General features: G+C 50.5%; 1 protein-coding gene across 2 annotated transcripts; it reads right to left on the bottom strand.

The window, feature by feature from the left end:
- SMAD7 (SMAD family member 7) lies at nt 1–26,709 on the bottom strand (the record flags this gene model as incomplete). Of its 2 annotated transcripts, none has more annotated exons than XM_080362306.1 (4): nt 1–977; nt 20,940–21,014; nt 25,439–25,492; nt 26,181–26,709. In XM_080362306.1, the coding sequence occupies 4 exons, from the start codon at nt 26,692–26,694 to the stop codon at nt 439–441; spliced, it is 1,182 nt and encodes a 393-aa protein (XP_080218432.1). In that variant the 3' UTR covers nt 1–438. The 2 variants fall into 2 exon arrangements, with proteins under 2 accessions (XP_080218432.1, XP_080218433.1); XM_080362307.1 differs by having other exon boundaries at nt 20,940–21,011; nt 26,181–26,694.
- Between the last annotated feature and the right edge of the window lie 915 nt (nt 26,710–27,624).

A 27,624-nucleotide genomic window follows, 5' to 3' on the forward strand; every position in this document is an offset into this window, starting at 1 on the left:
ACCGTCACCGGGGACGTCTGGCAGCAAGGGGACAGTGGTGCATAAAGAATACAGGTATCTTGTTGTTCTGTCCAAGAGAAGGAGCCGTAACATATAGCAAGTGGCTTCCAAATCCATCGATCGCATAGGATAATCCTTTCGGAAGCGTGAAATAATTATCACCTGCAATTCATCCCCCCGGCTCCTTTCTCTCGCCCTTCTGAGTTATTGGTCATTCACACTTTTGAAAAAAATAGAGATATTTATCAAAATACCCAAGGCAAAAAAAAAAATAAAACAACTTTCCATAAGCTATTTCTCAAAACAGAGAAGGGGGGAAAAAGCAAACAAACACACAAAACAAAACAAAAAACAAAAAGTTTGCATGAAAAGCAAGCACTCAGAAGGAAATAATAGCAGCAAAGTAGTATAAATGTCATGAGTCCACTCTGTCTCAAGTCATCGGTTATTAAAAATAACCTCCAACCAGCACGGGCAACTGCTGATAAACTGTCTCGTGTAGCACTGGCCCCAGCCTTTCACAAAGCTGATCTGAACAGTAAATCCAGTCCATGGTTGCTGCATGAACTCATGGTCGTTGGGTCTCTGCAAGCTGTACGCCTTCTCGTAGTCAAAAGCCTTGATGGAAAAACCTGGGAACACTTTGTGAACCAGCAACGTCTTGGAATCGGGGTTGTCCAGTGTGGCCGACTTGATGAAGATGGGGTAACTGCTGCGGTTGTACACCCACACGCCGTCCACTTCCTTGGTGAGCTGGATGCCGTAGCCGATCTTGCTACGGACCTTCTGCACCAGTTGGCTTTTGTTGTCCGAGTTGAGCTGTCCGAGGCAGAAACCATTCCCCTGAGGTAGATCATAGAAGATATCCAGGGAGGGCTCTTGGACAGAGTACAGCCGACCCACGCGCGTCTTCTCTTCCCAGTATGCCACCACGCACCAGTGTGACCGATCCCCCGGCTCCTGAAGAACTTGGGAATCTACAGAACAGGAGAAACGAAGGAGAAACTGAGCACCGAGAAGGGTAATACAACCCAAAAGTGATGCGACGCTTCACGATGCTCTCTCTCCACGCACACACCAACACCCACAGCACATCCACCTTTCCCGAAAGCCATGTCTTAAGGCCACCACAAACACCACTTGACCCAAACTTGGGGAATTCGTGTGCTGCTTCAGCTCTGGAGGAAGTTACGGGTCCTAAATCACCAGGTCCACCTTCAGAAGTGGCTTCGGACCCACCAGCAGCAACACAATGCCCAAAACCATCACTAGAACCACCTTCAGTGCCAACAGGAGAGACGAGACGCTCCAGCCAACCGCATCCAGCAAGACCAAACACCCCAAATCCCCTTATTTGCATCCACCGGATGACGGATCCATTCCATAAATAATTATCTACTGTGTGCAGATGCTGAAAAAAGCCTATGAGGTGCTGCTAAGAAAAGCACATTGAAGGTCACCCATGGGACCGGAGGGGACAACGACTCACCAAGGACTCCATGGGGCTCTTCCCTATGTGGTGGAGACGTTGGATGAAGCCCCGACCTGCAGGAAGCACCGTCAGATGGTGCCAGGGTGGGGACCACAAATCTCTCACTCATTAACAAAAATGGCCTAAAAAAACCCCAATAATTTGTCCCATAGTGCTTCTTTCAACTCCCCGTCCCGTGGCCACCCCGAGCGAGCAGAGAGGACACGATGTAGGAGGAAAAAGCAAAGGGGGAGGCTGAGAAATGTGAAATAGCCCCTTTTCCTGACCAACAATCCCCGCGCTGCTCGGCGGGTAATTCCTTCCAGCCTCTGTGGGCATGTTGAGACCTGGGAACTATTCATCTCTATAATTGTATTTAAAAAAATAATAATAATATATTTAAAAAAAGAAAAAAAAGGCTGGGAATGCACATTAGTGAGAGCTACCGAAATAATTCCCTGCACCATAGGAGTAGCTATGGGATGGGGGACAGTGGGTGATCCAGCACCCCAAAACTCTCCCCAGCAGTTCCCTAAACCCCCCCCAACATAAGCAATGGCAGCGGCATGCCCTGTTTTCTCTATGTTTTTGCTATTAACAAGCCATTTTCCCCAGAGCAGGCATTTTTCTCTCCCATCTCCGAGTTGTGTTTCAAGCCCCGCACTGTGCTTTTAAAAATTAAAATAAATAAATAAGAAAAAGAGAACCCGGCCACACACTTTTCATTTCCTCATTTCTGTGCCAGCAAGGAAAATATTTTCTCCAGTTTCTGGAGGCAGCTACTAAAAATGGGCCTGACTGTGTCTGCCCCAAAAATAGGGACCCTCACTGCTGGTTGAAACTCCAGATGGGGGTCCCGGTGGTAGGGAGGTGGGATCCATCGGGATACACCCCAGTTTATCCTCCCACTTCCCTTTTTCGGTGTTTTATTGTGGATAATTTTACATCCTGCTGAAATCTGGCACCATGCGAGGGACTGGGGGAGGGGGGTCAACTTGAGCTGCCTCTCCCTTAACCCAAATGGGGCGCCCCCCACCCAAGGGGGCAAGAAACACCCCTGCGATGGTGTTTCTCCCACCCATCCATAAGACACAGGAATTTGGGGAGGAAGCTTGGGAGATAAGAGGAATTTCGGGAGGATGCTGCTGGATCCATCCCCATCTCGCATACTCCTCGCCCATCACCCGCCAGCGATGCTCAGAGCTTCTCGCCTTTCGTTTTACAGCAATTAAGGGAATTTTGGGGCAAGGTCCATCGAACCCCGCTAAAATTCCTATAGGTCTTTATTTATTTAAACACAAACCCCCCCCTTTTAGCAGGAGGGGGGAAAAAGACTTTTTCACCTGATTTTTGCGCTTGCATTAGTGAAGACCACGTAACGAGCAGCTCGTTGGCACTTACAAAGAGTTATTTAATTGCCAGCGCATTAAAAAAAGCAAGCTGCGTTGGCTATGAATGAACAGACCTTTATAGAGGGCTGAAAGTTCATGAATGAATCCCACTAGGTTTTTCAATGACACGGAGTGACCAGACCTCAAGGACAAGTCTTAGGTAACGCGGGATAGATAGATATATATATATTTTTATAAGGACCCAACGCCAGCACACAGTATAAATATGCCAGAGACTCTTCTGTTGGCGGGATTCAGATGTTGACCGGGTGTCTAGTCAAAAAGCCATGAGAATATCAGTAAGAGGATGGGGTCTTCGCACCAGCCGCCACCAAAGCCGCTTTTCACAGTCTTGGGACCCCAAGGTCACACAGTTTTGGGACCCCAAATTCCCACCGTACCCCTGATTTTGGCATCGGACGGGAAAAGGGGGAGGAAAAGCATCACTGGGGTGGCGGAGGCGGGAGAGGAGGCTGCAGGACAGAGGGAAAAAGTGACACAGAGATGCTTCCTACACCCATGGAGACTTATTTCCTCAACAGCCTTTTTTTTCTTTTCGGTGGGCAAATGAAGCAAATAAGTGGATTTTCCCCCTAAAACGCCCCGCTGGGTTCATCCAGACCCACCATCCTGCTCCACACGCCGCAAACCCACACAAAACACCCCCCAGATCTCGGGAAATTTGCGACCGCATCACCCGCAACGTGTCCCCGTGTGCGACAGCCCAGAAAACACCGCGGGGTTCTTGTTTTTAGTTTAAAAAGCCTGGTTTTTACGAGCTCCTCCGAGCAAACACATCCCTTTCTAAATGCCTGGAAAACTCCCAGCAAACTGGGAGCGTTCCCATATTCCAGCAAACAATTATAACGTTCAATGCTATAAACATCCGCGCTATTATTTCGTTATTAAGCACCCCCTCTATTTGTTGCTATCACTGATTTATTAGTATTTTCCATGGTTTGCATTACAGGCCGCCTAGGGGCTCCGTCAGGCTCCCCCCAGCGCGTTGTGCAAGCCTATTGTGAAAAAAATATATATAAATAACTGGAAATAAAGCGAGTCCGCCCTCAGGAATTTGGAGAATTAGTCATATTGATCGCTTATAGTTGGGGCTATGGAGAAACGCCACTCAAAGCAGAGCATATTTCTGCATTAAGTGGAGACATTAAGGCAAGATTTTGAAACCCCTAAGTCTTTGGGGTAACATTTTTTAATTTGGTGCTGATGCTTCATCACCAGCAACGTCCCAGCACAACCACGTTATCCAGTATCACATTCCCAGTGGAAAAGTGGTCTTTTCTCATACTTTTTACACCTTCCTGAATTTTCCTGAGGGTTCTACCGGCTCATTCCTCAAAGGCATCATCCCGAAAACTTCCCAACACACCAACCAGCCTCGGAGACCGCGAGGCTCCCCATCATCTTCCCAAATAGCGATTCCTGCCCAAAATTTTTCAATAAAAGACCACAAAAGCCAGGATTTCTCTATCTTTGGGTTTGCATGTGGCACCCAAGGGCTCAGGGCATCAACCCACGCTGGGGATGGACGCTGAAGACAATGCTACATCCACACAGAAATCCTGGAGCAACAACCCCCTCAAAATTGAAAGCTTCACAAACCAAGGGGGATATGTGGTATTGTGGGGGATAAAGGTGGATATGTGATATTCACACCACAGAAAACACCCAAATTTATCAATAATGCCCCCATACACAAGCCGTGGTAGGAGGACTCGCGTCCCACATAGCTTGTAAGTGGTGGAGAATTTCTGGTGTGGCTTTTCTCCTCGACACGTGAACACTTTTAGGATGATGAAACCACGTCATCTGTGCTTTTTCTTTCTGAGCTCTGGCAGTTTTATTAGGAGCTTGGGATGAAAAAGGAAGAATCAACACATTCTGGCAAAACTGTATTTAAAAAACAAAAATAATAATAAAGAAGAACCAACGCAGCTCCCGGCTGGATTTTGGATCTCAGCCTTGTGCCGGTGCCAAGTTCATGAGCGTCGAGGGGAGGTGGGCTGGCGATCTTTTGTTTTCCTTTGTTTTGTTTTGACACTGCTAAAGGTTTTCCTGTAATCAACTGACCTCTAAAGAAAACATCAAGTTTAGTACACAGGGAGCGATCTCAGATGGCAAACTCCCATCTGATCAAGTCAAGAGCTATCGGAATTGCCACTGATATCTGCAATTGTAACAACTCCTTGCTGAAAACGGGAGTACAACTGCGTCCCTGATCAGGTTTTTAAATGCCTGTAATTAGATCTTTCCTCAATGATACTAGGATTAGATGTATATTACATTATCCAGCTGTAGAAGTGTTTCAAACTATGTATTTTTGCTTGGTTTTATATCTATATATTTATTTATTTTAAGATTAGCGTTGACACAAGGCATCTTCTCACGCTCTTCCTAGATTTCTCCCTCCTCCTCCTCATTCCTCATTGATCTGGGTTTCCCACCAAACATCAACCTTGATGCAATATTCACCATGGCATCATCTACCCTGAACTGCTAACAGGGGTCTCATTTTCACAGAATGGTTTAGGTTGGAAGAGACCTTTAAAAGTCTTCTAGTCCAACCTCCCTGCCATGAGCAGGGACATCTTCACCCAGATCAGGTTGCTCAGGTTTTGTGGTACCTTCACCCAGGCCTCTTGTGGAGGTAGACACGTTGCGTACACAACCAATAACCCAACACAAATGGGTAAAGGCAATAGGTACATTTGTGTAGATGTCCATCAAGAAATCATAGCACCAAAAGGAGATCGGTCTTATGGACCTTTCCTAGAAGGACCAGGACCCATGAGCTCCTGAGGCAGCAAGAAGACCCGGAGGGATAGCGAGATCCCTGCTCAGCTTTCTGCTGGAAAACAAGCGATGTGGGCACCACCGATGAGCAGATGAACTCATGGTCCTTCCTCCTTTATCCGTCAGCATATGTGGAGGGCATCTGTGCTTAAACAAAAAACTGGCTGGCCTGGTGTCAGCACAACGTGCCGTCTGGCCAGGGCCAAGGCTGAGACCAAGCTCAGCGCGTCTCGCGCCCGGTAATCTCTCCTGGCTGACCTTAAGCGGCATTTGCAAGCCCGGGGCAGAGCCAAGCCCCCCATCTTCTCCTGCTCATTGAGACGGAAGAGATGGAGACACAAACCCCGGAGGTTTTCATAGGCTTTTGCATGCTCTTCTGGAGGGTCCTTGGGTCACTCCAGATGCCATTTTGACCCCTGTGTTAACCGGACGGTGCTGTTTGTGCTCGACCTCAGGAAAAAGACACCCCCAAATAGGTGAGGAGAACACCGAGCATGACGTGCAACCACACAGCTCATCAAAGCAAAGAAAAATAGGCACCAAAAAGGGAAATAATACTTCCCTTCCAGTCTCTCAGATAATTTACAGGCTACTTGGGCGGGGGAACAAACAAACAAACAAAAAAAAACCCAAGAAAAATCCTTCAAAGCCAGATTTCCAGGCAGGCTTTGCAAAAGCTAAGTAAAAATAAAAACAAAAAAATCCCAATTAAAGGATATGTCCTGCTGCAGAAAGGGGTCTTTGTGCCCTTAACAGAGTTTGTGGGCAGGCTGTAGACACCAGCCACAGCAATGTTTGCCCCAAACCTTTTATATCTACTCGCACACAAGGGCTAGACAGCTTCGGCTTCCTCGCCCACCCCTGCTTTTGATGGCTGGGATGGTTTCTGAAAGGCTAATTCAGAGGATGGTCATGTGTTAAAGATCCTGTTGTTTGCAGAGAAAATAAGCCCTGACCTACTGCAGGGATGCCACCACCCAAGGTGGCCCCTGGGGTCCCTCCACCGCGCCAACACAAGAGCCTCCAAAGAGCTGAGACAGTCGGTCACGTCAACACATACTTAGGGAGCCCTTAATCTGTGGATTATTGACACGATAGACCATCACATCTCTTTAGGAGCCATTACAGCCCATCGTGTCAGTAGGTACTTACAGAGTCCTTAATCCGCGGATTGACAGGCTAGGCCATAAATTTCTGTCTATGCCTAATTAGGCAGCTCTTATTACTCAACATATACAGCCGTCATGCAGGCTAAAGAGCCTTAAGATTATTTCTTTAATTTATTAACAAGTTGCCCACCCAATCGCTTAAATGGCTCCTTGCTCCTAGCAAAGTAAGTCAACCCTGCATGAAAATAAATCTCCATCTGACTTTTCCCCCCAAGACTTCAGTTCTAAGGGCTAGTAACGAGAAGCCAAGATGTTGCCAAGAGGTTTGAAACCTTGTGAGTCTGATGGGGGCACAGAGGATAAAATCTGGCAGAAGTCATCAGGGGAACGAGTCTGGGGTTTCCCAATATTTGTAACTACGGCTTCAGTTCGGACTCATGATAGTGGCAACCTACGAGCTTGGGAATGTTCTGCTCAGTCCCCTGATGACCCAACCAAGGACTTCCACGACCTTCACCAGGGCTGGGAAACCCTCTTGTGAAATCAGGACAAACACGAGGTTGGGTGGGCGGTGGGTAGAGATGACTGATCCCTGAGGAAATCCCCTGAGGCTCCCAGCCCAACTTGGTGGCACCTTGAGTCAACCTTCCCCCAGCATGGAACCCAGACCCGATCACTGAGGGTTAATTCAGGGACGAGACACAAAAGCAAGGAAAACCAGGAAAGGGCCTTTGCAATCATGTTGTTACAGACCTAAAAAGCCTCAATAGTGGGCACCAGTATGACAGACACCAAGGTGGGCCCAGGAGGCACGTCCAACCTTGAAAAATACAGGGTGATCAATATATAGGTATGAAGGAAGCCCAGCTCCCCCATGTCCCCTGCATCAAAAGACGCCAAAGAAAGAACCAAAGTGAAACTGCTGAGTTCACGGAGTCCACCAAACCCGAAATTTGATTCATAAACATCCTATTAGTCACCGCTACCGTCTAATTACGGTGATTAATCAATTACCACGGCTAAAAACGACTCGCGAAGAGAAGAACCCTTTTTTTTGTGCCCGTTTTCTTTAAAAGCCAAGCAAAGCTGCAGCTACAAGGGGGAAGGAAAGGAAAAATATGCATGTGCACACCAAAAATGCCTGTCTGCCCGTCTGCAGCGGTTAGAGAGGAGCCAGCTGACTCCAGCTTCCTCCGTACCAGGCTTCGGGCCTCATCAGCCATGCAAATTATAGAGTACCGTGCTGTCTGAAGGCCGAATTTCGACTCAGCTCGAGAGAAAAAGCCTTAGAGGAAGGGTGGGGATGCGGAGAAGCCAGCCAAATCCATTCATAATATTTACAGTAAATGGGGCCTCTTTGCTGTTGTTTAGTATACAGTCGGTCTAATTATTTTTTGAAGTTTTAATTTAAAGAGCCTTCTTTATCTGCCTCTCCCGCTGCACCCCTCAAAGGTGTGGGAAAACTTTTTCCCTTGTTTCAAAAAAGCGGTAGGACAGGAATCCCTTCCCCGAGCTCCAGCCCAACAGAGGGTGGGACGCAGAGATGATTCCAGAGGGGAGACCCTTCCAGAGGGTGCTGCCAGCACCCATGGGGATTTTAAGACCCCCCTCCCGGCCACTCAGACAGGCACGAGGACATGCAGATCCACGTGGAAAACCCCCAGAAATCTTATTTTTGCTCCTGTGTTCCCACTGCTGTTCCCCTTGCGTGCCCTTTCAGTGCTTAAAAGGGGCCTGTGAGAAAGATGGGGACAGACTTTTGAGCAGGGTCTGTTGTGATAGGACAAGGGGTGATGGGTTTAAACTAAAGGAGGGAGATCCAGGCTGGACATGAGGAAGGAATTGTTGTCCCTGAGGGTGGTGAGAGCCTGTCCCAGGTTGGGCAGAGAGGTGGTGGATGAACCATCCCTGGAGACACCCCAGGCCAGGCTGGACGGGGCTCTGAGCACCCTGAGCTGGTGAAGATGTCCCTGCTCATGGCAGGGGGGGCACTGGGGGAGCTGGGAAGGTCCCTTCAACCCAAACCATTCCCCTATTCTATGATTCCATATCCTGGAAGGACTTGTTTGAGGTGTTGCAGGATGCTCCACAGCCCCGTGTGCCCTCCAGTCTCCTCCCCTGCCTTGACAACAATCCAAAATAGTCACATTTTTATTACAATCAGCCAAGAGGCTCCTCTGGAAAACACAAGATCCCCAAGCCAGAGTTCACAATACGCTGCCATGAGACCCCCAAGTGACTCGGGGTCGGTACCAGCGCCAGCTCCCGGAGGTGAGCAAACACGTCCATGCTTCATCCTCCGCAACTACCAAGACACACCTCTTCTCCACCCATACCCAACCCAGATCTCCACCAGAAACCTTCTGAGAAGGAGAAACCAGCACACAAAAGGTTCCTGACTTAACAACCATGCAAATTAGACCTGAAGACGAGCTTGCCAAAATATCTCCCCCGGCTTGGGTTGTGCTGGAGGCTCCCACGACAGCATCCTTGCCCATCACCCTTCCAGCCCAGGGATAAGCCACCGGCACAGACGCTGAAGCCACCAGAGGCCACCGGGCCACAGCATCCCCAGGGTCACAGCCCCCTCAACAGAGCCTCTGAGCTTGGTTTTAGAGGATGAAGACCTTAAAACGCTTTTGCAATTAAAAGTAAAGCTCCACCGTTGCAAGGAGGCAGTGAGGGGGTCCCCTGGTACCCAGCGATGCCCTGGGGAGGGCAGGCCCCCAGGAAAGCCAAAGCTCTCCGTTGACAACATGTTAGAAACCTTGTAAAGACCTTAATAAAAAGTGAGGCAGAGCAGTCTAGGATTTCCAAACGGATACCTAATACCCAGATGTGTGTTGGGATTTCTTTTCTCCCCCTCCACAACTGCATTCCACGCACACACACGGCATTGCTGCCACTCATTTCAATAATGAAAAAAGGAAGAAAAGCCTCTCCTCGCGGCACACCGACCTACAGTTCTCCCCAAAGACCGAAAACAGACGTAAATATGCGTTTCCCACCCCTATTAAAAAAAAAGAGACGATCCCCCAGCTCCCTTTCCCAGCGCAGCATCCCTCGCAGGGATGTAAACCCATGGAAAAAGCAGGGCTGGAACAAAAGTCCTTTTCACGCCCATCGTGCCCCGCTCCGTAACAATTATGAAAACTGTTTAGCTGGGCTGGCATTTGGAGCATTTACTGCATTCCTGCCAATAAATTCCAGCCCCGGATCCGATGGAAAAGGCTCCCCCCTCCCTCTCTTTCCCCTCCCTCCCTTGCCTTCATTCCTCCTGGCTTTCTTTACAACCTAATACCCTGTCGACGCGGGGCCAGGGCCTACTTAGGGGGAAAAAAAAACACCCAGCGCCAGACTGGAGACAGCATGCAGACTGAAAAAGTTAATCATTACTTCTGTCTGCCTTCATAATCTAATCACGCCTATCCCTAAGAGCAGGCGGCGAAAAGCGCTCACGTACAAGGCAGGGTGACCGCCCAGGGACGGACAGACCGACGGACAGGCAGCGTCAGCCCTTCCCCGGGCGGGGGGGGGCAAGCGAGGGACGGACAGACGGACGGCGTCCAGATGGAGTTCACAAGCCCGGCCATGCAGACGCCCCTCCCCTCCTCGCCTCTCACTTTGCTCTGGATTAATAACGCTTTGCAATTATAGAGAATATTACGTTCATTAAGTAATTAACCCTCCCGGCGCTCTGGCGGAGCTGGCACCCCACTTTCACAGACGGAGGCTGGCAGAGGTTCGCCCCGGGCTATAAAACGGGGCAGATCGGCAGCACCCGGATTAAAAGGAAAAATAAATTAATTAAAAAACATTTCTAAAAAAGCAGCTCGTTATGCTCATCCCACCCCACTTTCGGTAGACGGGGCCACAGTCAGGGTGGCATCGCCACGACCCAGCAGCATAAAATCCACATTGGGGCATCACCAAGAACCAACAACACCCTCCCCCATGGGGCAGAACCCACATTTGGGCATCACCGAGGGGACGCGGGGCTCGGCACCCAGTACTGTGCTCTAGAAAATAACCTTGGTGCGACATCTCAGGTGTGTCAAAGGCTTCGTGCTCTTGACGCCCAAGATATATTTTCCGTGCTCGGCTGTGACAAAGAACAGGAAAACTACGGGCCTCGGTGCACGAAGATTTATGGGTTTGTTCCTTATAATGAGCTAAAAAGTCTCAGCTCGGCTTCCAAAGAAAATGAATTCATCAGTTCAAACGCAGTGATGTAACTTCAGGCTCCCGACTCCTTTTCCAAATAAAACTGCTGCTATTTGATTCCTGCTTGAAAGATGATTTTATGGAGTTATTTACTCCATCCGTTCTGCCCTGGAAGGTGCCGCCGCAGCGCAGCCATGGGGTCACGGGCAGCTGTCCCACGTGGGAGGACTTTTTTGCTGTTTTCCCTGCTTTTCCACTCAAAACCTCACCTGGCACCCAACATGCGAACAGCCACGGTGCCCCTCCAGTGTTATTCTGCACCACCCACCACGGTGGGAGTTCCTCCTCGGTGGTGATGCCCAGCAATTTTTAGCATCTATAAACTCAACCCATCAGTTTCCATCACCAAAAATCACCGAATACGGCACCAATTTGTACAAGCGAAGGATGTCTGAACTCTCCCCACCTTCCCAACACCCGAGTTTCTCCGATGCAGAGCCAGCTCTTATTGATACAGCACTGGTAGCTCTACAAACAAAATTTATTCAATCTATATGTATGTGGGGTTTTTATTAACCTATATATATAGGCCGAATACACTCAGCATTCATTATATATTCATTCTATCAAATAGATCAAATATAACCAATATATAATGACTATGTTGTATGCATCCAACCTACATACACAATACATAATTCAATATATATGCAATCTATATATAAATACAACCTATATATATTCAACTTAAATATATATATAAAAAACGATTCGTAGCCTCTCTTTTTGAGGACACATATAAGTACATATTTGCAGCAATGGTCTGAAGGCCGAGCAGTTCTGAGTTATTCATTTAATGGAGAAATCTGCTTCACCACCTGCTGGGAAAAGCTGGGAAAGCCCACCAGAGCCAGGACTTCGGCCCAAAGACGCTCCATCAAAACCCAGCAGCACACTAGGCATCTTACTTCATCCCTGAGTGAGGATGAGGAAGGACCACAGAGGCCGGCTCCCACCGCTGTACACGGAGGACCATCAACAGGACCTCCTGCAACCACCCCACCCGGCATCTTCATCCTCAACAGAGGATGAGGAAGGACCACAGAGCCAGGTATCTGCCATCACACAGGGAAAAGCATCACCAAGACCTCCTGCAACCACCCCACCAGGTATCTTCATCCTCAACAGAGGATGAAGAATCACAGAGCCAGGAGCCCAGCTCCAAACTTGGAGGAGCATCACTAAGACCTCCCACAACCACTCCACCAGGCACCTTCAACCTCAAAAGATGATGAGGAAGGACCACAGAGCCAGGTGCCCACAACTGCACATGGAGGAGCATCACTAGGACCTCCTGTAACCATCCCACCAGGCATCTTACTTCATCCCCATGGGAGGATAAGGAAGGACCACAGAGCAATGCCCACCATTGCACAGGGAGAAGCATCACCAAGACCTCCGGCAACCACCCCACCGGGCACCTTCATCCTCAAGAGAGGATGAGGAAGGACAACAGAGCCAGGTGCCCACCATTACACAGGCTGGAGAACCACCAAGACCTCCTGCAACAACCCCACCAGGCATGTTCATCCTCAACAGACGATGAAGAAGGACCACAGAGCCAGGTACCCACCACTAGACAGACAGGCTGGAGAACCACCAAGACCTCCTGCAACCACCCCACCAGGCATCTTCATCCTCAACAGAGGAAGAAGAAGGACCACAGAGCCAGGTACCCACCACTAGACAGACAGGCTGGAGAACCACCAAGACCTCCGGCAACCACCCCACCAGGCATCTTCATCCTCAACAGATGATGAAGAAGGACCACAAAGCCAGGTATTCGCCATTATAAAGGGAAGAGCACCACCAAGACCTCCCGCAACCACCCCACCTGCCATCTTCATCCTCAACAGAGGAAGAGGAAGGACCACAGAGCCAGGTACCCACCACTAGACAGGCTGCAGAACCACCAAGACCTCCTGCAACCACCCCACCAGGCATATTCATCCTCAACAGACAATGAAGAAGGTCCATAGAACCAGGCACCCGCCATTATAAAGGGAAGAGCATCACCAAGACCTCCTGCAACCACCCCACCTGCCATCTTCATCCTCAACAGAGGAAGACGAAGGACCACAGAGCCAGGTACCCACCACTAGACAGGCTGCAGAACCACCAAGACCTCCCGCAACCACCCCACCTGCCATCTTCATCCTCAACAGATGATGAAGGAGGACCACAAAGCCAGGCACCCACCATTATAAAGGGAAGAGCACCACCAAGACCTCCCGCAACCACCCCACCTGCCATCTTCATCCTCAACAGAGGAAGAGGAAGGACCACAGAGCCAGGTGCCCACCACTGCACACGGAGGAACATCACCAAGACCATCACCAGAACCTCCTGCAACCTCCCCCGGTGCCTCGGCGCTGCCGGCACAACCCAAGCAGGGAGCCGAAGCCAGGAGGTTTTTCACGCAGCGAGGTTAAAAGGGTAGAGAAGGGCTGAGCCAGCTCTTACAGGGTGTTTCTTTTTTTTTCTTTCCTTTCTTTTCCCCTTGCAAGTTAAAACCAAGATAATGACACTGGGTGGGGACCAATTTGAAGGGCTGAGCAGCCAAACCAAAATTAGTCTCCCAGCCAAGAGCTTCCTAGGCCTCACAGTTTGGGGAAGGAAGCTGAGAAAAGGCATGAAAAACAAAGATTCCTCGGGAAGCTCGAGCGTCGCACTCAAGCAAAGGTGACCCTGCTAGTCAAATATTTTTCGACATAATAAAAATAAAAGCACTGGAGCAGCCCCCCTCGGAAAAGCGGGGCCCATGGGATGGGGCTTTTCCTCCTTATTTCTCCTTTTCTTTCTCCTCCTCCCCCGGCACTTTCTTTCCTTTCACTAATAACTATGTTTTCTTGTAGGCTTTTTTCTCTTGGCTCTTTCCTCATAAAAAGACTGATGTAATTTCCTGTCTTGTCCCAATGTTTCCTGTTAATTAACAGGGTGAAAGTTATCATCACGTATTTAAATGGCTACCCGAGAGAGGGGAGGGGAAAGAAAAACAGGGGAAAAAGGAAAAAAAAAAAGGAAAATTAAAAAGGGGAGAAAAGGGCTGTTTGTGAGCAACCCCCAACAGCACAAAACCCTCCAGTAAAAGTTTTTTGGCCCCAAAGGCTCGAGCCCATCGGCCAAGACACCCCCCAAGGGTGGCTCCTACAGCGGGCCTGTGCATGGGGGATGCGAGCCCCCACCCTTCCCTGGACGGGGATGGAAAATCCCTGCAATGCTTGCCCAGAAAAGCTCTTTTCTTGCATTAGAAAAAGCAGAATAAAATAAAGAAAATAAGAGAAGAGAGGAAAGGAAGAGAGGAGAGAGAAGGAGAAAAGGAGAAGGAGAAGGAGGAGAAGGAGAAGGAGGAGAAGGAGAAAAGGAGACAGAGAAGAAGGAGAAGGAGAAGGAGAAGGAGAAGGAGAAGGAGAAGGAGAAGGAGAAGGAGAAGGAGAAGGAGAAGGAGAAGGAGAAGGAGAAGGAGAAGGAAGAGGAGAAGGAAGAGGAGAAGGAGAAGGAGAAGGAGAAGGAGAAGGAGAAGGAGAAGGAGAAGGAGAAGGAGAAGGAGAAGGAGAAGGAGAAGGAGGAGGAGAAGGAGGAGGAGAAGGAGGAGGAGGAGGAGAAGGAGAAGGAGAAGGAAGAGGAGAAGGAGAAGGAGAAGGAGAAGGAGAAGGAGAAGGAGAAGGAGAAGGAGAAGGAGAAGGAGAAGGAGAAGGAGAAGGAGAAGGAGAAGGAGAAGGAGAAGGAGAAGGAAGAGGAGAAGGAAGAGGAGAAGGAGAAGGAAAAGGAGAAGGAGAAAAGGAGAAAAGGAGAAAAGGAGAAGGAGGAGGAGGAGAAGAGAAGGAGGAGGAGGAGGAGGAGAAGGAGAAGAGAAGGAGAAGGAGGAGGAAGAGGAGAAGGAGAAGAGAAAGAGAAGGAGAAGGAGAAGGAGAAGGAGGAGAAGGAGAAGGAGAAGGAGAAGGAGAAGGAGAAGGAGAAGGAGAAGGAGAAGGAGAAGGAGAAGGAGAGGGAGAAGGAGAAGGAGAAGGAGAAGGAGAAGGAGAAGGAGAAGGAGAAGGAGAAGGAGAAGGAGAAGGAGAAGGAGAAGGAGAAGGAGAAGGAGAAGGAGAAGGAGAAGGAGAAGGAGAGGGAGAAGGAGAAGGAGAAGGAGAGGGAGAAGAGAGGAGAGAGGAAAAGGAAAAAACCCGTAACATAAATAACTGAACTAAAATAAAATAAATAAGCTGTGAAAGAATAGGCAGCCGGCAACACCCAAGATGATGCTTTTATCAAAAGATGATTAAAAAGAAATACATTAATTAATAAATTAAAAAATAACTAACGAAAAAGGGGCTAATCTGAAGCCAGCAGGCGGAAATCCTGCGAGACACTGAGCTGCTTCCCCTCGCTGTCCCCATCCCCGCGCAGGACCGCGCTCCTCGTGCCCTCCCCGTTCCTCAACAGCATCTGTGACGCGGCCGGTACCCCCGGCGGCACCGGAGCCAAACCGGCGGCCTCGCGGGCGAAAACAAAGTGATTTAGGCAAAAGGAAAAAAAAAAATAGCCGGGGTGGTTACAAGAAGAGACCGTGCCTGAGTGCTTAATAATATCTCGGCGCTGAAAATAAACTGGAAAGGAAGCTCCTTTGTGACAGTCGGCAGGCGGCCAGGCCACGGCCTGGGTCATTCACGCCGGCTGGGGACGGCAGTGGGGACGGCACCCCCGGCCACCCAGCCCACCGCCCCGATAAAACACCCGCTTAGGGCCGCAGAAGCCTCCACACACCCTATTTTTTTCCCCTGCGCACCCTAAAATGGGGTGTACCCCCCGTTTTAACCCAGCACGGAGCTTTACGGCGTTGGCGTTGGAAATGGGCATCCCCCGCAGGGAACCGCGTGTGGTTGATGTTACTGGTTAACGTTGCCGGTTCCCCTGGCGTAAGCGATACCGGCTGGCACGACGGCGGGATGGAAACGATGCGACCCGCATCCCTGCCAGCCCGCGGCTGCTCCGCTACGAGTGTTTGTGTCCCGGCGAGTTTTAAATGTCCCCAACGATCAAGTTGCCGGCGCTCGTCGGGACGTCTTTTTGGCCAGCGGAGTGTGGCTCGAATTGACGCCAAACTTCCAAAATCCACCTTTTTGTCCTCACTACGCCCTAAAGAGCGGGATAAAACCCATGTGATACCCATCACGGTCCTCCACCATGAAGGACTTGCTGGTGATTGAGTCATCTTCTGCACTTTATTATCAACTGCTCTCGAGGCACCGTTTGGTTGGGAAAACCTGGTGGCACCCAGAGAAAATGAATTTAATGGAGCTGTACCTGGATTATTGGAACATTTAATGGTGGGAGCACCTCTGCCATCATTTTTTAAAAACTCATCGTAGAAGAGTAACTTTCAAAGGCTCTAGATCACTTACAAATAATCATTAAACAGGCCTCATTCGCTTTGAGGGGGATTTTAATACGCTAAAAGCCAGGAGATGGGGAGGGCGATGCCCCGGCAGCATGGGGGTTTATCCCCGAGGAGGAGTGGGGGGCGATGCCCGTAGGTTGAGATCCCCCTTAAAATAATATATAAAATAAATAAATAAATAGAAAACCAACCCCACGGGGCCAAAGGAGCCGGAGCGGGTGGCCAAGCCAAGAGTCCCGGGGTCGGTGCCAAGCGCCGGCTCCCTCCTCCCCGCCGGCCACGGTCAGATGATGTGTGAGCCGAGCCGGGAGGCTCCTAGTCTGGCAGGCAGCCTGCTCTGCTCCAGAGGCTCCAGTGCTGTCATCTCGGCGTTAACCCCTGATAACCTTGTCCTTTCCAGGAGGGGACAGCGCTTTTTTAGCAAGGGGGGGGGGTGTGGAGGGGGCGGGCGGTGGCGCCTGCAGTGAGGTTGGGAAGGAAGGGGTGCGAGGCCGCGCGGTGCTCAAAGTAAATTAAATATATATATATATACATATATATATTAAAAGGACGTATGCTCAAAAATAAACCAAGAATAAGTGACTTTAAAAAAAAAAAAAAAAATCCCCAAGCAATTGTTTATCCCCGAGACAAATATACAATCCCAGTTCCACAGGAAGATGTCTCAATTTCAGATTATAATAGGATGCCAATTTGTAAATAAAGGCATTTCACAGGAGGTTACAAACTCTGTACGAGAGGGAGGTGGAAAGAGCCGGGGGGGGCGAGTGGGAAAACACAGGGAGGACTTTGCCGGAGAAACCATGAGGGATCCTGTTTACATGGGGGGAGCCGCTTCGGGGGCCAATAGCTCCGGATTTGGACAAGGTGCTGCTTCCCCGGCGAGCAGATACCAGCGGGGATCAGACACATAGTGAAACATTCCCGGCCTGCCCGCGATTTCAGAATGAATTGTCACTTGGCCAAGAGGTCCCTTAAACCAGACGCGGTCCCACCGCCAAGGCAGGGAGGGACACTGATGCTTCTCCAGCTTCTAGAGGTCTCTTCCCATCTTTTTGGTACAGAGCGGTTGGGAGGGGGAAACTGAGGCTGCATCTGCTCCTGAAGAGCCTTGTGGGTCTCCCAGCTTCAACCCTTGGTCCAGCGACCAACAAGCACCATCACTCAATATTCACTTGCTCCAGGAGGCCCTGGGGTGGTTCCAAAGACAGGGCAAGTCAACAGCATTGGGCTGAAATCTGGGGAAACTCCCAGGTTTGGCATTTTATGAAAAAATAAAAAGGCGGCAAAGGTGGCGAGGACACAAGCCAGCTTATCTCCCTTTCTCTCTGTGATGGCCAGCTCTGGGCTTCCTGGAGAGCTTCACTTTGGCAGAAGGTCCACCACAGTTCACCCGTCCTGCAGGAGAGTCACCTTCTCACCCACCATGGGTACCACAACCTTCTACATCAGCCAAGAGCCACCAGCCCCATGTCAAGAGACAGGTGTCCAGGGCTGGGTGGAGAACATCCCATGGAGACCCAGCACCAACACCATCAAGCACCATCAGCTCACTCCTACCCACAGAACACAGTCGTACCCATCAGCTGCCACCCATCAGATGCCACTGGACCACAAGCCACCTCTGGGCTCCCCAAGCGTGGCTTTGCTTGTTTGAAAGAGGAGTCATAACCGAACACATCTGCTGGGAACGAGTCAGCTCAAAATACAGGAAAAACCACCCTCTGTCTCCTATTTACAGAAATTATTTTTATTTCCAATGGGATATTTTTGCTTTCTTCTTCAACCACATCGAGGACACAAAGGATCTGCACTGGTAATACCCGAGCACAACCATGGCCGTGAGAGAAGAGGCCTGACCTACCCGCAGAGTGACCACCGATAAAAATAAAGATATAAGAAAATAAATAAAAGCAAGAATATGGAGCCGAGAGCCAACACCTCGGGGGGAGCAAGACGTGCATCAGCTGGGGAGGGACGAGGACAGCAGTACGGCGTCAAGGACTACCCAATATTTCATTCCTGAGCCAGGAAAGGGAACAGAAACCTTCATCTTCTCAACCCCCCCATGCAGTTTTCCTGCCAGAATGGCTGTGAAACCCCAGGCTGGCCCCGTTCCCAAATTCTCAGTGTCGAGAGTGATCTGCTGCACTAACTCCTGCCCTTCCAGCTTCCAGACATTAGTGCGGGTCTACTGGCTTTGACCACCACTACACCAGCATCCACTGGTGGCCAAAGCCCATGGTGCTACAGGAACCCACCACCACCATCCATGATGTCTTCTTCTTCAGCCTCCGTTCCCAAATCTACCCAAATTAGAGTGGGTTTTTCGCTTTTCTTAAAGCCACCCTTTCGTCAAGGAGCAGCAAATCCAGCCTGGCCTGGAGGTGATGCTGGAATCTCCACCCAGCACCACCCATCCTCATCTTCCCAAACTTAAGTAAGACCAAGCCGAAGCTCTTCCCAACATACCCTGCCAATAACTCATTAAAACCACCTTCCAATACGCTCTTCTGCTAACTAAAATACACAAAGGGGGTGGGAAAAAACAAGGAGAAAGCTTTGGAGTGCTGCAAAGTGCGTTTATTTTCCTTTCTCGACTGGGTCTCTCCAGTTGGGAATTTTCAGGGCCGCACTTCTGCGCGCGGAAGGGAGATGCCAGTAAATCAGAGCAAATTCAAAACAAATGCTCTTTCATGTGGAGGCATTCGGCTTTGTTTCAGGGCTTGGGTAGCTAACCGTATCCCCTTCATGAGTCAACTCTCCTATCAGCTCCTCATTAAACTAAATGGCTACAATTACATTTGGGGAGGAAAGAAAAAAAAGAAGAGTGGTTAATGATTGTAAAAAGGTTCTGTTTCCAGGCTTGGGAGGGGGGGAACCTTTGGTAACGACGCCCCAAAAATAAACCAAACCATCTCATGAAATAATACAAATATATTAAAATTGGGAAAAAATTGAATTTTAAAGGGGGAACATGGTTTTTTTGGGGGAGGAGGCTCTATGGGGAGCTGGGACTCCCCTTCCCACAGCCCTTCGGGAGGCACCGGGAACGAGCCGTGTTATTTCCTGCAGTTCGAGCCCCCACGTCCCGCCCTCCCTTCCCTTCGGGAGCGCAGCAGCCAGACAAGATGTTATCAATAGGCTGAAACCTTACAGAAAAGCCCCCTTTTAAAAAGCAAGTACTTCCTCTGCTTATTTCATGTGGTATCCTGTGGAACTGAACTCTCTCCTCCCCTCCACAACGGGTGCATTTCAGGAGGAAAAAAAAAAGAAGAAAAAGATCTAACAACATCCTTATTGTGTTGTTTTGCTTCTTGTCTTTTTTCTGCTTTACAGTCTATTTTATTTTCTTCCCTAAAGCTATAGCAAAAAAAAAAAAAAACCAAACCCAAAAGTCTTCTGCGTTCAAAAAGGCAGCGACAAGTTTCTCTCTTCCCTCTCCCCCTTTCGTTTGATTAATTCTCATTAGGGCCTTTGAACAAACAATATGCTCCCCTCTCAAATAACAGACAGGGTGTATATTACACCCAAAGAAAAACAAACAAGGCTCACTTAAAGACATCCACACCAAACATGATTCCTGGAGAGACGCAGGGTGAGACGCGCGCGCCGACCTATTTCTGAAATTCCAGTTTCAGGGCGATGAATAAATCATAAATCAAGGAGACATCCCCACAAAGGAAAGCACCTTCAAACATCGGCGAGTACATGCAGGTACATGGTTTCAGACACCTTAATCCCGGTAGAGACAGAGCCCAGCCACAGAGCTGGCTGGTCCGCGGTAGGAGAGGAGGTGTTGGAGGCATCACACCTTGGAAAAGGTGTTGGGTGTTGGACTAGATGACCTTAAAAGGTCTCTTCCAAACCAAACCATTCTACGATTCTATGAAAAAAACAAGAGGGGTGGCGAGACCACCTTCTGAATCCCCGCCCCATAACGGCACCTGGAGGCTGAAGGAGACGACAAACAAGTCACAGAGTATCCATCCCAAGTTGGAAGGGACCCATAAGGATCATCAAGACCAACTGCCTCAGCAACAACTTCTGCAAAAAACAGGGTTACCTTTCATCTCTGGGGGCCACAGGCCTCACACATGAGATGTGGGACGTTGGTTACCCTACTGGCAGCAAAGGCTCTCGTCACAGAGACAAGAGATCCACCACCACCACCACCAAGTCAAGGAGAACTTGATGCTGAACGCTCCTACAAAGCATGACCGCACCTGCTTCGATAATCCATGTATCCAAACAAAGGGGTGGCCAACAGCACCTTCTCCAACACGCCTCTTCCCGCCTCGCTCCGAAAACTAATGGGAGTGTAAAGCTGGAATTTAAAGGAAATATGGGCTTTTGGGGATGGAGAACCTCACCAGGGATCTCAACACATCCTCTGCAAGAGGGGTACCAAAACGAAACCTAATTCCCCCTTCGAGCACGACTCTCTCAACCACTCACACCCCCAAAACTCCCCAGCATCACTTGGCCGTCCATCGGGACCCTCCGTCAACACAACCCGCGGCCAAAACCAGGGGCAACGAGAAAGGTCTTACCTGAAAGCCCCCCAGGGGCTAGACAATTAGTTCCCCCTGTTTCAGTGGAGGAAGGCACAGAGTCTGGACAATCTGCTGGAGAGAAGAAAGAGAAAAAAATCAGTATACAGGCAACTCTTCGCAGGCTCCCAGCTTTGCCGTGAGCGGAACACACATTCCAAAGGGTTTAGCAGGAAGCGATTACTAATTGTCCGCGCAGAGACGGTAGTTCATCAAGAAGCATCCGCCCTAACTCGCCGCCTCGATCAAGGCTGCGCATTGTGCTTCATCACCAGCCAAGGCTGATTATAGACCAGCAAAAATTACAGACTGGCTGTCACCTCTCTGGCCAAGTCACCGAGCAACGAGATCAAGGTTCTCGTCGTTCTGATGTAAGCGAGCTCCCAAAAATGCTTAAATCGTGGCTGTGCGCACCCGATTTAGTCAACACCTGTAAGTCACCGAAATGGGAACTGAAAGGGAAGTGTCTCATCGCCACCCTTTTGTGGCAAACGGTCTATGCTTGTGTTCCCCAGCTCAATTTTTGTCACCGTCAGCTGCCGGCAGATTTTACACCCCTCTGTCACCTCCACGGACAGGCTGGCCACTGGATCTACTCCTCCATCCACCACCAAAGGGCAAGGGAAGGGTAGGATGGGCTGCCCCGTTAGAGGGTTCTCATGATGCGTGGAAATGTTCCAGCTCAAGGTTTGGAGCATCCCATCCCAAGCTTACTCCTCCAGGTGACAACAGCCAGGAGCCAGCACCCATCCCCTGGTCCTACAGGCAAACTCCAGCTTTTTGGTCACTACCATGAGGGGGAAATAGGTCAAGGGCACTCCACGCCTGCAAAGATCCATGAAGTTCACACAAACCTTCTGGTCCTCAGCAGGTTCTTGGGGACTCTGGGTTTCACCAAATTTGGGCTCCCTAATGACACCATGCTGTATCTCAAAGCAAGGGCCGCCACCAGGACAGCAGAGGTAATTTTCTCCCTACTGATAAAAGTCGTTTTGCCAGATTTCATCCCCTGAAATCCCAGAGAAAATGAAATTCCTAGCTGCATAGCCTCATTTTATCAGAGTAAAGTAGAACCCTAACAGGAATATACAGTTTAACAGGATATACTTAATCAAACCAAAAACAATAGGGGAGACAGGAAATGGACTTACTTGTGAAATACTGTATACGATACACTCTCTAAATGCCTTGTCGTGCTTTCTATGCTTTAAAGAAATAAGCTTTTTCACTTTTTTTAACCCTTTCTAACCCAGATGGAAGATTCCTCGTGCCCTTTCCCTGGGATGGCTTCAGCTGCTTGGGCTATAGATGCTTTCTGAATGCAAGCTGGACCGCCATGCCCTGACGAGCCCGTGGAATCATGGACATAATTTGCTCTTTCCATGTTGGGATCATCCATGACCAGGTCCTCTGCCGGCACATCAGTGGGAGAAAATCCCATCCCGACTTAAAATGCACCACGCTACCAATGGGTCTTAGAGCAACGCTGCTCCAGTTTGACTCCAAATCCATTTGGCATTTCTGCACTGGGGCTGAGAACAAGGAGATTTGGAGCCTCCCTGAACACCTGTACCGCTCCCTGATCCACACTGTCCACCAAAGAAAAGCCCTTCAAAACCATCAGCTCCATTCCCACGTCCCATCATCCAACAGCCAGCTTCCTTCATCAATTAATTACCTTCCAACATGTCTTTAGAGGACACAGAGCTGATGCACCTCGACTCCAGACCAAGGATGATGGTCAGGTATGGGATAGACGCAAAAGTGGGACCTTCCTGGGTTCTCTGCCCTACACTGGTTTCATCCTCACACCCTTCCCATTGCCCAGAGATCTGTCACTAGTAGACAGTACTTGGGTTAAGAGGTTGTAGGACCAGAGGTCTCCCCAAGCCTACTGCATGTGTTGCCTCCCAAAACTGCCTTCTCACACCATAAAACCATCGCAGAGACACACAGTTATTACAGTTACAGCCCAACCTTGCAAGGTACCGAATAAATTCCTGGAAGCTGCCAAATTTCCAACTCCCGTGAGAGTCAAAGCCCCACAACGGCATTTATCTCTGCAGTGACATCTCAGTGGGTTTCTTGCACCCTTCATACTCCTGTCCCAGGTTGGGCAGAGAGGTGGTGGCTGAACCATCCCTGGAGACATCCCAGGCCAGGCTGGACGGGGCTCTGAGCACCCTGAGCTGGTGAAGATGTCCCTGCTCATGGCAGGGGGAGCACTGGGGGAGCTGGGAACGTCCCTTCAACCCAAACCATTCTATGAACACAGACACTGGCGACCACTGCCAGACCCCACGCTGGTCCAGATATTCCTGTCCGTCCATCCCTATGAAGCACTTACAAGACATTGCACTAAATGCTTCAGTATTTTTACGACCACTATCACGCTTGGTGGAAAAGCAGAAGTTTCCTGTTGGATGCACGTTCCCAGCCCCACTGACAGACACAGTTGCCCAAGTCTAAATGGAAGGACCATTCCCACGCAAGGTCTCAGAGGAGAAGATGGCTGATGCGCATCAACCGTGCAAAACACTTCACACCTTCCCATCATCACCTATTGTCCCTCTTCCATCCATGGTGAGCGATCCTCAGCGCCGGGCTGGGCAAATGCCGCGGGAGATGGCACCGGTGCCGCGATGGAAAATCCTCGGTCTCTCCGCAGAGGAAACGCCGAGAAACCCTGAGCTTGCAAAACCCACCTGCAACAACAGACTTGCAGGCTCCGCTGGTGCCTGTCGCGGCCCCGTTAGCCAGAGCTCTGCTGCCAAATGGATTTTTCTTTTAAAAAGCAGGACTTTTTGGTGAGTAACCCAGTTGTTTCTGCGTTTCCGATGGTCAGCGTTAATCACTTCCTATTGGCCGATAGGAATAACTTTTCCTTTCGAAATGGCACATTCATGTTCTGCGGCTTTTTCTGTTTACACACATTTTGCTACCTTATGTCAACACTTGCTAATGAATAAATACATCACTCGGCTAACTGAAAATGAGGTCCTGGCAGAGGCAGACTGGATGTTTAAACCCTGCTAATAGATTTATCCTAACATCCTTACAGGAAACTGAAGGCAAGCATTAACCCTTCTCTCCTGCAGCTCTGACCCCCTTTGCATCACATGCCAGGAGCATCACTGGGTGGAAGCAAAAGCAAAAAACCCAAATATAAACTTTAGGGGAGCACTGTAGGGATGCAGTCAAAATGATCCCAATCTCACCCAAACCCAGTTTACTGTGCGACGCAGCAAGCCCTCAGAATCTATCATGGAACAGCCCTTATGCATCCCAGCACGTGCTGGGGATGCTGAACCTCCTCCCCGTGTTCCTCTTTCATTCATGAGCCTTTATCTTCTGTTTTTCAATGCTGAGGCAAAAATATTTCATGCTTTGTTTGCTAAACAGCTTTGCTTATTTCCACAAGCCATAAAAAAAAAAAAGACTTATTAGTGTTTCTTAGCAGGGAAAAAAAACAGCCCAGCCTCTGAGGGAGTATTGGGCGGGATGGGACCCCATGTACCCAAAACGACTTTAAGTCTGGGTTTCTCCTAGTCCCAAGAAAGTGAAGAGCAACTATTTTAGAGAAACTACTCTTTTGGCAAAAAAAAAAAAAAAAAATTTAAAAAGACCTGATATTAAGTCTTCAGAGAAACATTTATCTTTACCTCCCTGTAGCACCATGTCCCTCCTTGCCCGCTGTGACCAAGGGACACGACCACAGCGACCAGCGTCCTCCAGCCAGCGCTCCAGATCCACTAACCCTGGGGGAGCCAGGAGCTGCTCGTCCCCGAGCTCCCCCCGCTTCCGATTCTCCCCACCTCGCCTCCTTCCTCCAGCCCAATTTATCTCCCAGCCGGCCAGCTCGCTGCCAACCGGGAGTTTATGCAGACAACCGCAAAAGAGCCGGTGCCAGCCTCAAATGGGCTTCTCCTCTGGCACCCTGACATTCAATTACAAGCAACAGGCATGCAGAACGGTACTTAAAAAAAAAAAAAAAGGAAGAAAAACAAGTTTTCAATCCCCCTCCCTAAATTCTTCAACGTGACAAGGCGGGATTGTAGGCTCACTTAAAAGACAGGAAGATTTAGACCAGCTCCATTTGTCAAGTCTCGTTGGGATGCCCAACCATCAGGGAGATGCTAGCCAGAGCTGTGCTGCATCCCAACCTAAATCCCTGCAAATTCACCCCAAGGGCAGGGGTGCTGTGCCATTTACAACCAGAGCCCGTGTTTTTTTCCTGGCTTTGAGCAGCAAAGGCCTGTGCTGCACTGCAATCCCTCCTACCAGAGTTTTAAAATAATACTCTGTGCAGAGAATGTCTGAGATAAATCATATGTTAATTGTTCCAGAGGTATCAGAAGGCACAGAAGCATGCAAGCAGCCCAAAAGCAAAATGCATCACAGCATGACAAAGGCAGGAGACGCTTCCCCTGAGAAAAGGGGCTGTTTCCCCCCTTTTTTTTTTCTAAAATCTGTATTCTGCATTGAAAAAGTCCACTTACCAGTTGGTTTGAGAAAATCCATTGGATATCTGGAGTAGGGTGGAGGGGGAGACTCTGGAATTAGAAAAGCATAGAGAAAATAAAGGCAGAGCCATGAGAAAGAAAAAAAAAAAAAAGAAAAAAAAGAAAAAAGATAGGAACTTATGATAACAGTGGCATTCTTTTAGCAAAACTGTTTGTCTTAGCTCTGGGGGTTGGAGGCAGGGCAGCGAGGCGGTGATTGCCTTGATATTTAGCTGTCAGATAAACAAAAGGGGCCGTCTGGCGCCAGTCTCCCTGCTATCTGCCGCTCGGGCTGTCTGATCGGGGCCTCCTTGGCTCGCCGGAGCCGCGGCAGCGCCGGGGCCGGCAGCGCCAGGCGGCCCCTAATCCCCCGGCACGGCTGGGGACGGCGGGGAGGCAGCGCCGGAGCCCCCGGGCGGGGGGAAGGGGGGCGGGCGGCCTGACCCCCTCCCCTAAATAAAATAAAATCGGAAAACACTAGAATTAAGAACTTTTTTGGGCTGTTTATTGGGGGGGTTTTTTGCCCCTCCGGGGAAAAAATTATAAAGTTGAGTGGGCATGGAGCGGAGCGGCATCCCCAAGCACTGCACCCCCCGCCGCTGCATCCCCACCTCCTGCGCCCTCATTCCCTGCACCCCCAGCCACAGCATCCCATCCCCTGCACCCCCATCGCGCGTATCCCCATCCCCTGCACCCCCATCCCCTGCACCCCCATCCCCGCCGTCCCAACCCGCCCTACCTAGCTCGCAGAGCCGGCTGAGGTGGTGCGGGTTGCAGCAGACGAGCTCGGGGTGAGCCTTGCCGTAGGATTCACAGCAACATAAGCGCTTCACTTCGGAGCAGTGCCGGAGGTCAGGCCAGCGGAACACCTTGCAGAGCAGCACCGGCAGCGGGTACCAGTGCTGGCCCAAGCGGGAGTCGGCCTTGGCGGGCAGCAGCAGGCAGGGGGTCCGCGCCCCACCGCGGGACTCCACGGCGTGCAACAAGCCTTCCAGCTGCCGCTCCTTCAACCGCTTCAACACGGCGTGGGTCAGCGCCTTCAGTTCCGCCTCCGCGCCCGCGGACGCCCGGCTACCGCGGTTCGCTTTGCCCGGGCAACACCCGCGCCCCACGCCGCAAACATGAGCCCGGGCCTCGGCCGCCGCCGCCCCGCCGCCGGGCTCCCCCGCCGCCGCCTCCTCCTCCTCCTCGCCGCCGGGCGCACGGTTCCTCCAGAGCCGCCGAACGAGCACCGAGCGTTTGGTCCTGAACATGCGGGACGAGAGGAGGGGCCCCCGGCTACAAAACGGGCATGTCGTCCGCCGCGCATGAAGGGGCCGGGAGCCGGGACGAGGCGGCGGGCAGCGGCAGGCGGCGGGCGGCGGGGGGAAGGCGGCGGCGGGGCCGAGGCGGGCTGTGGCATGCGCCAGTCTCCGCGCTGGGGGCCGCGGGTCCCGCCGCCTCCCGCGGGGGGCTGCGCCGGCCCGCGCCTCTGCCCGCTGCGAGAGAGAACAAACAAGAGCAAAATATTAAAAAAAACAAAAGGGGGAGGGAAAAAAAAAGGGGGGGGGGAGGGGGGAGAGGGGGGGGGGGGGAGCCGCTGCTCGCAGTGGTTTTGCCCAAAAAAGAAAAAAAAAAATCAAAAGGCTGGGTATGGTGCGAGGCGCATCGCGCTGGGGGAGGCGGGTGGAGGTGGCCGGCGCCGCGCCGCCCTGCGCGGCTGCGGAGCGCGGCTGGAGCCGCGGGGGATCCTCGGCCTCCCCCGGGCAGCAGCTCCCATCAACCCGCCAGTGCTGGGGAGGGGGGGAGGGGGGTGGGTTGCGGGGGGGAGAGACGGGATTGATGCGACGCAGGGCAGGATCAAAAGATAAAAAGAAAAAAGCGAGCCAAAATGATGTCTATTAAAAAAAAAATAGAGAAATTACAAAAAAAAAAAATCAAACACCAACCCTAAGATTTGGACGTCGGAATCGGTTTAAGCATCTGTCACAAAAGAGAAGAACAAGCGCATCCAGAGTGTTGTATCCCTTTTTAAAGCCCAGGTCGTCCTGATGCGGGGTTTGAGGTCTAGTTTGCTGGCTTTTTTTTTCCCTCCTTCTTCTCCGAGGTTCTAATTCACACGCACACACCGAGTCCTGATCCGGCTGCTGCGAGAAGGAAGAAAACCAAAAAAAAAATTAAAAGCGGGGCTGTGTCCCCTCCCT

Source organism: Nesoenas mayeri (assembly GCF_963082525.1).
Source record: "Nesoenas mayeri genome assembly, chromosome: Z".
Lineage (NCBI taxonomy): Eukaryota > Metazoa > Chordata > Aves > Columbiformes > Columbidae > Nesoenas > Nesoenas mayeri.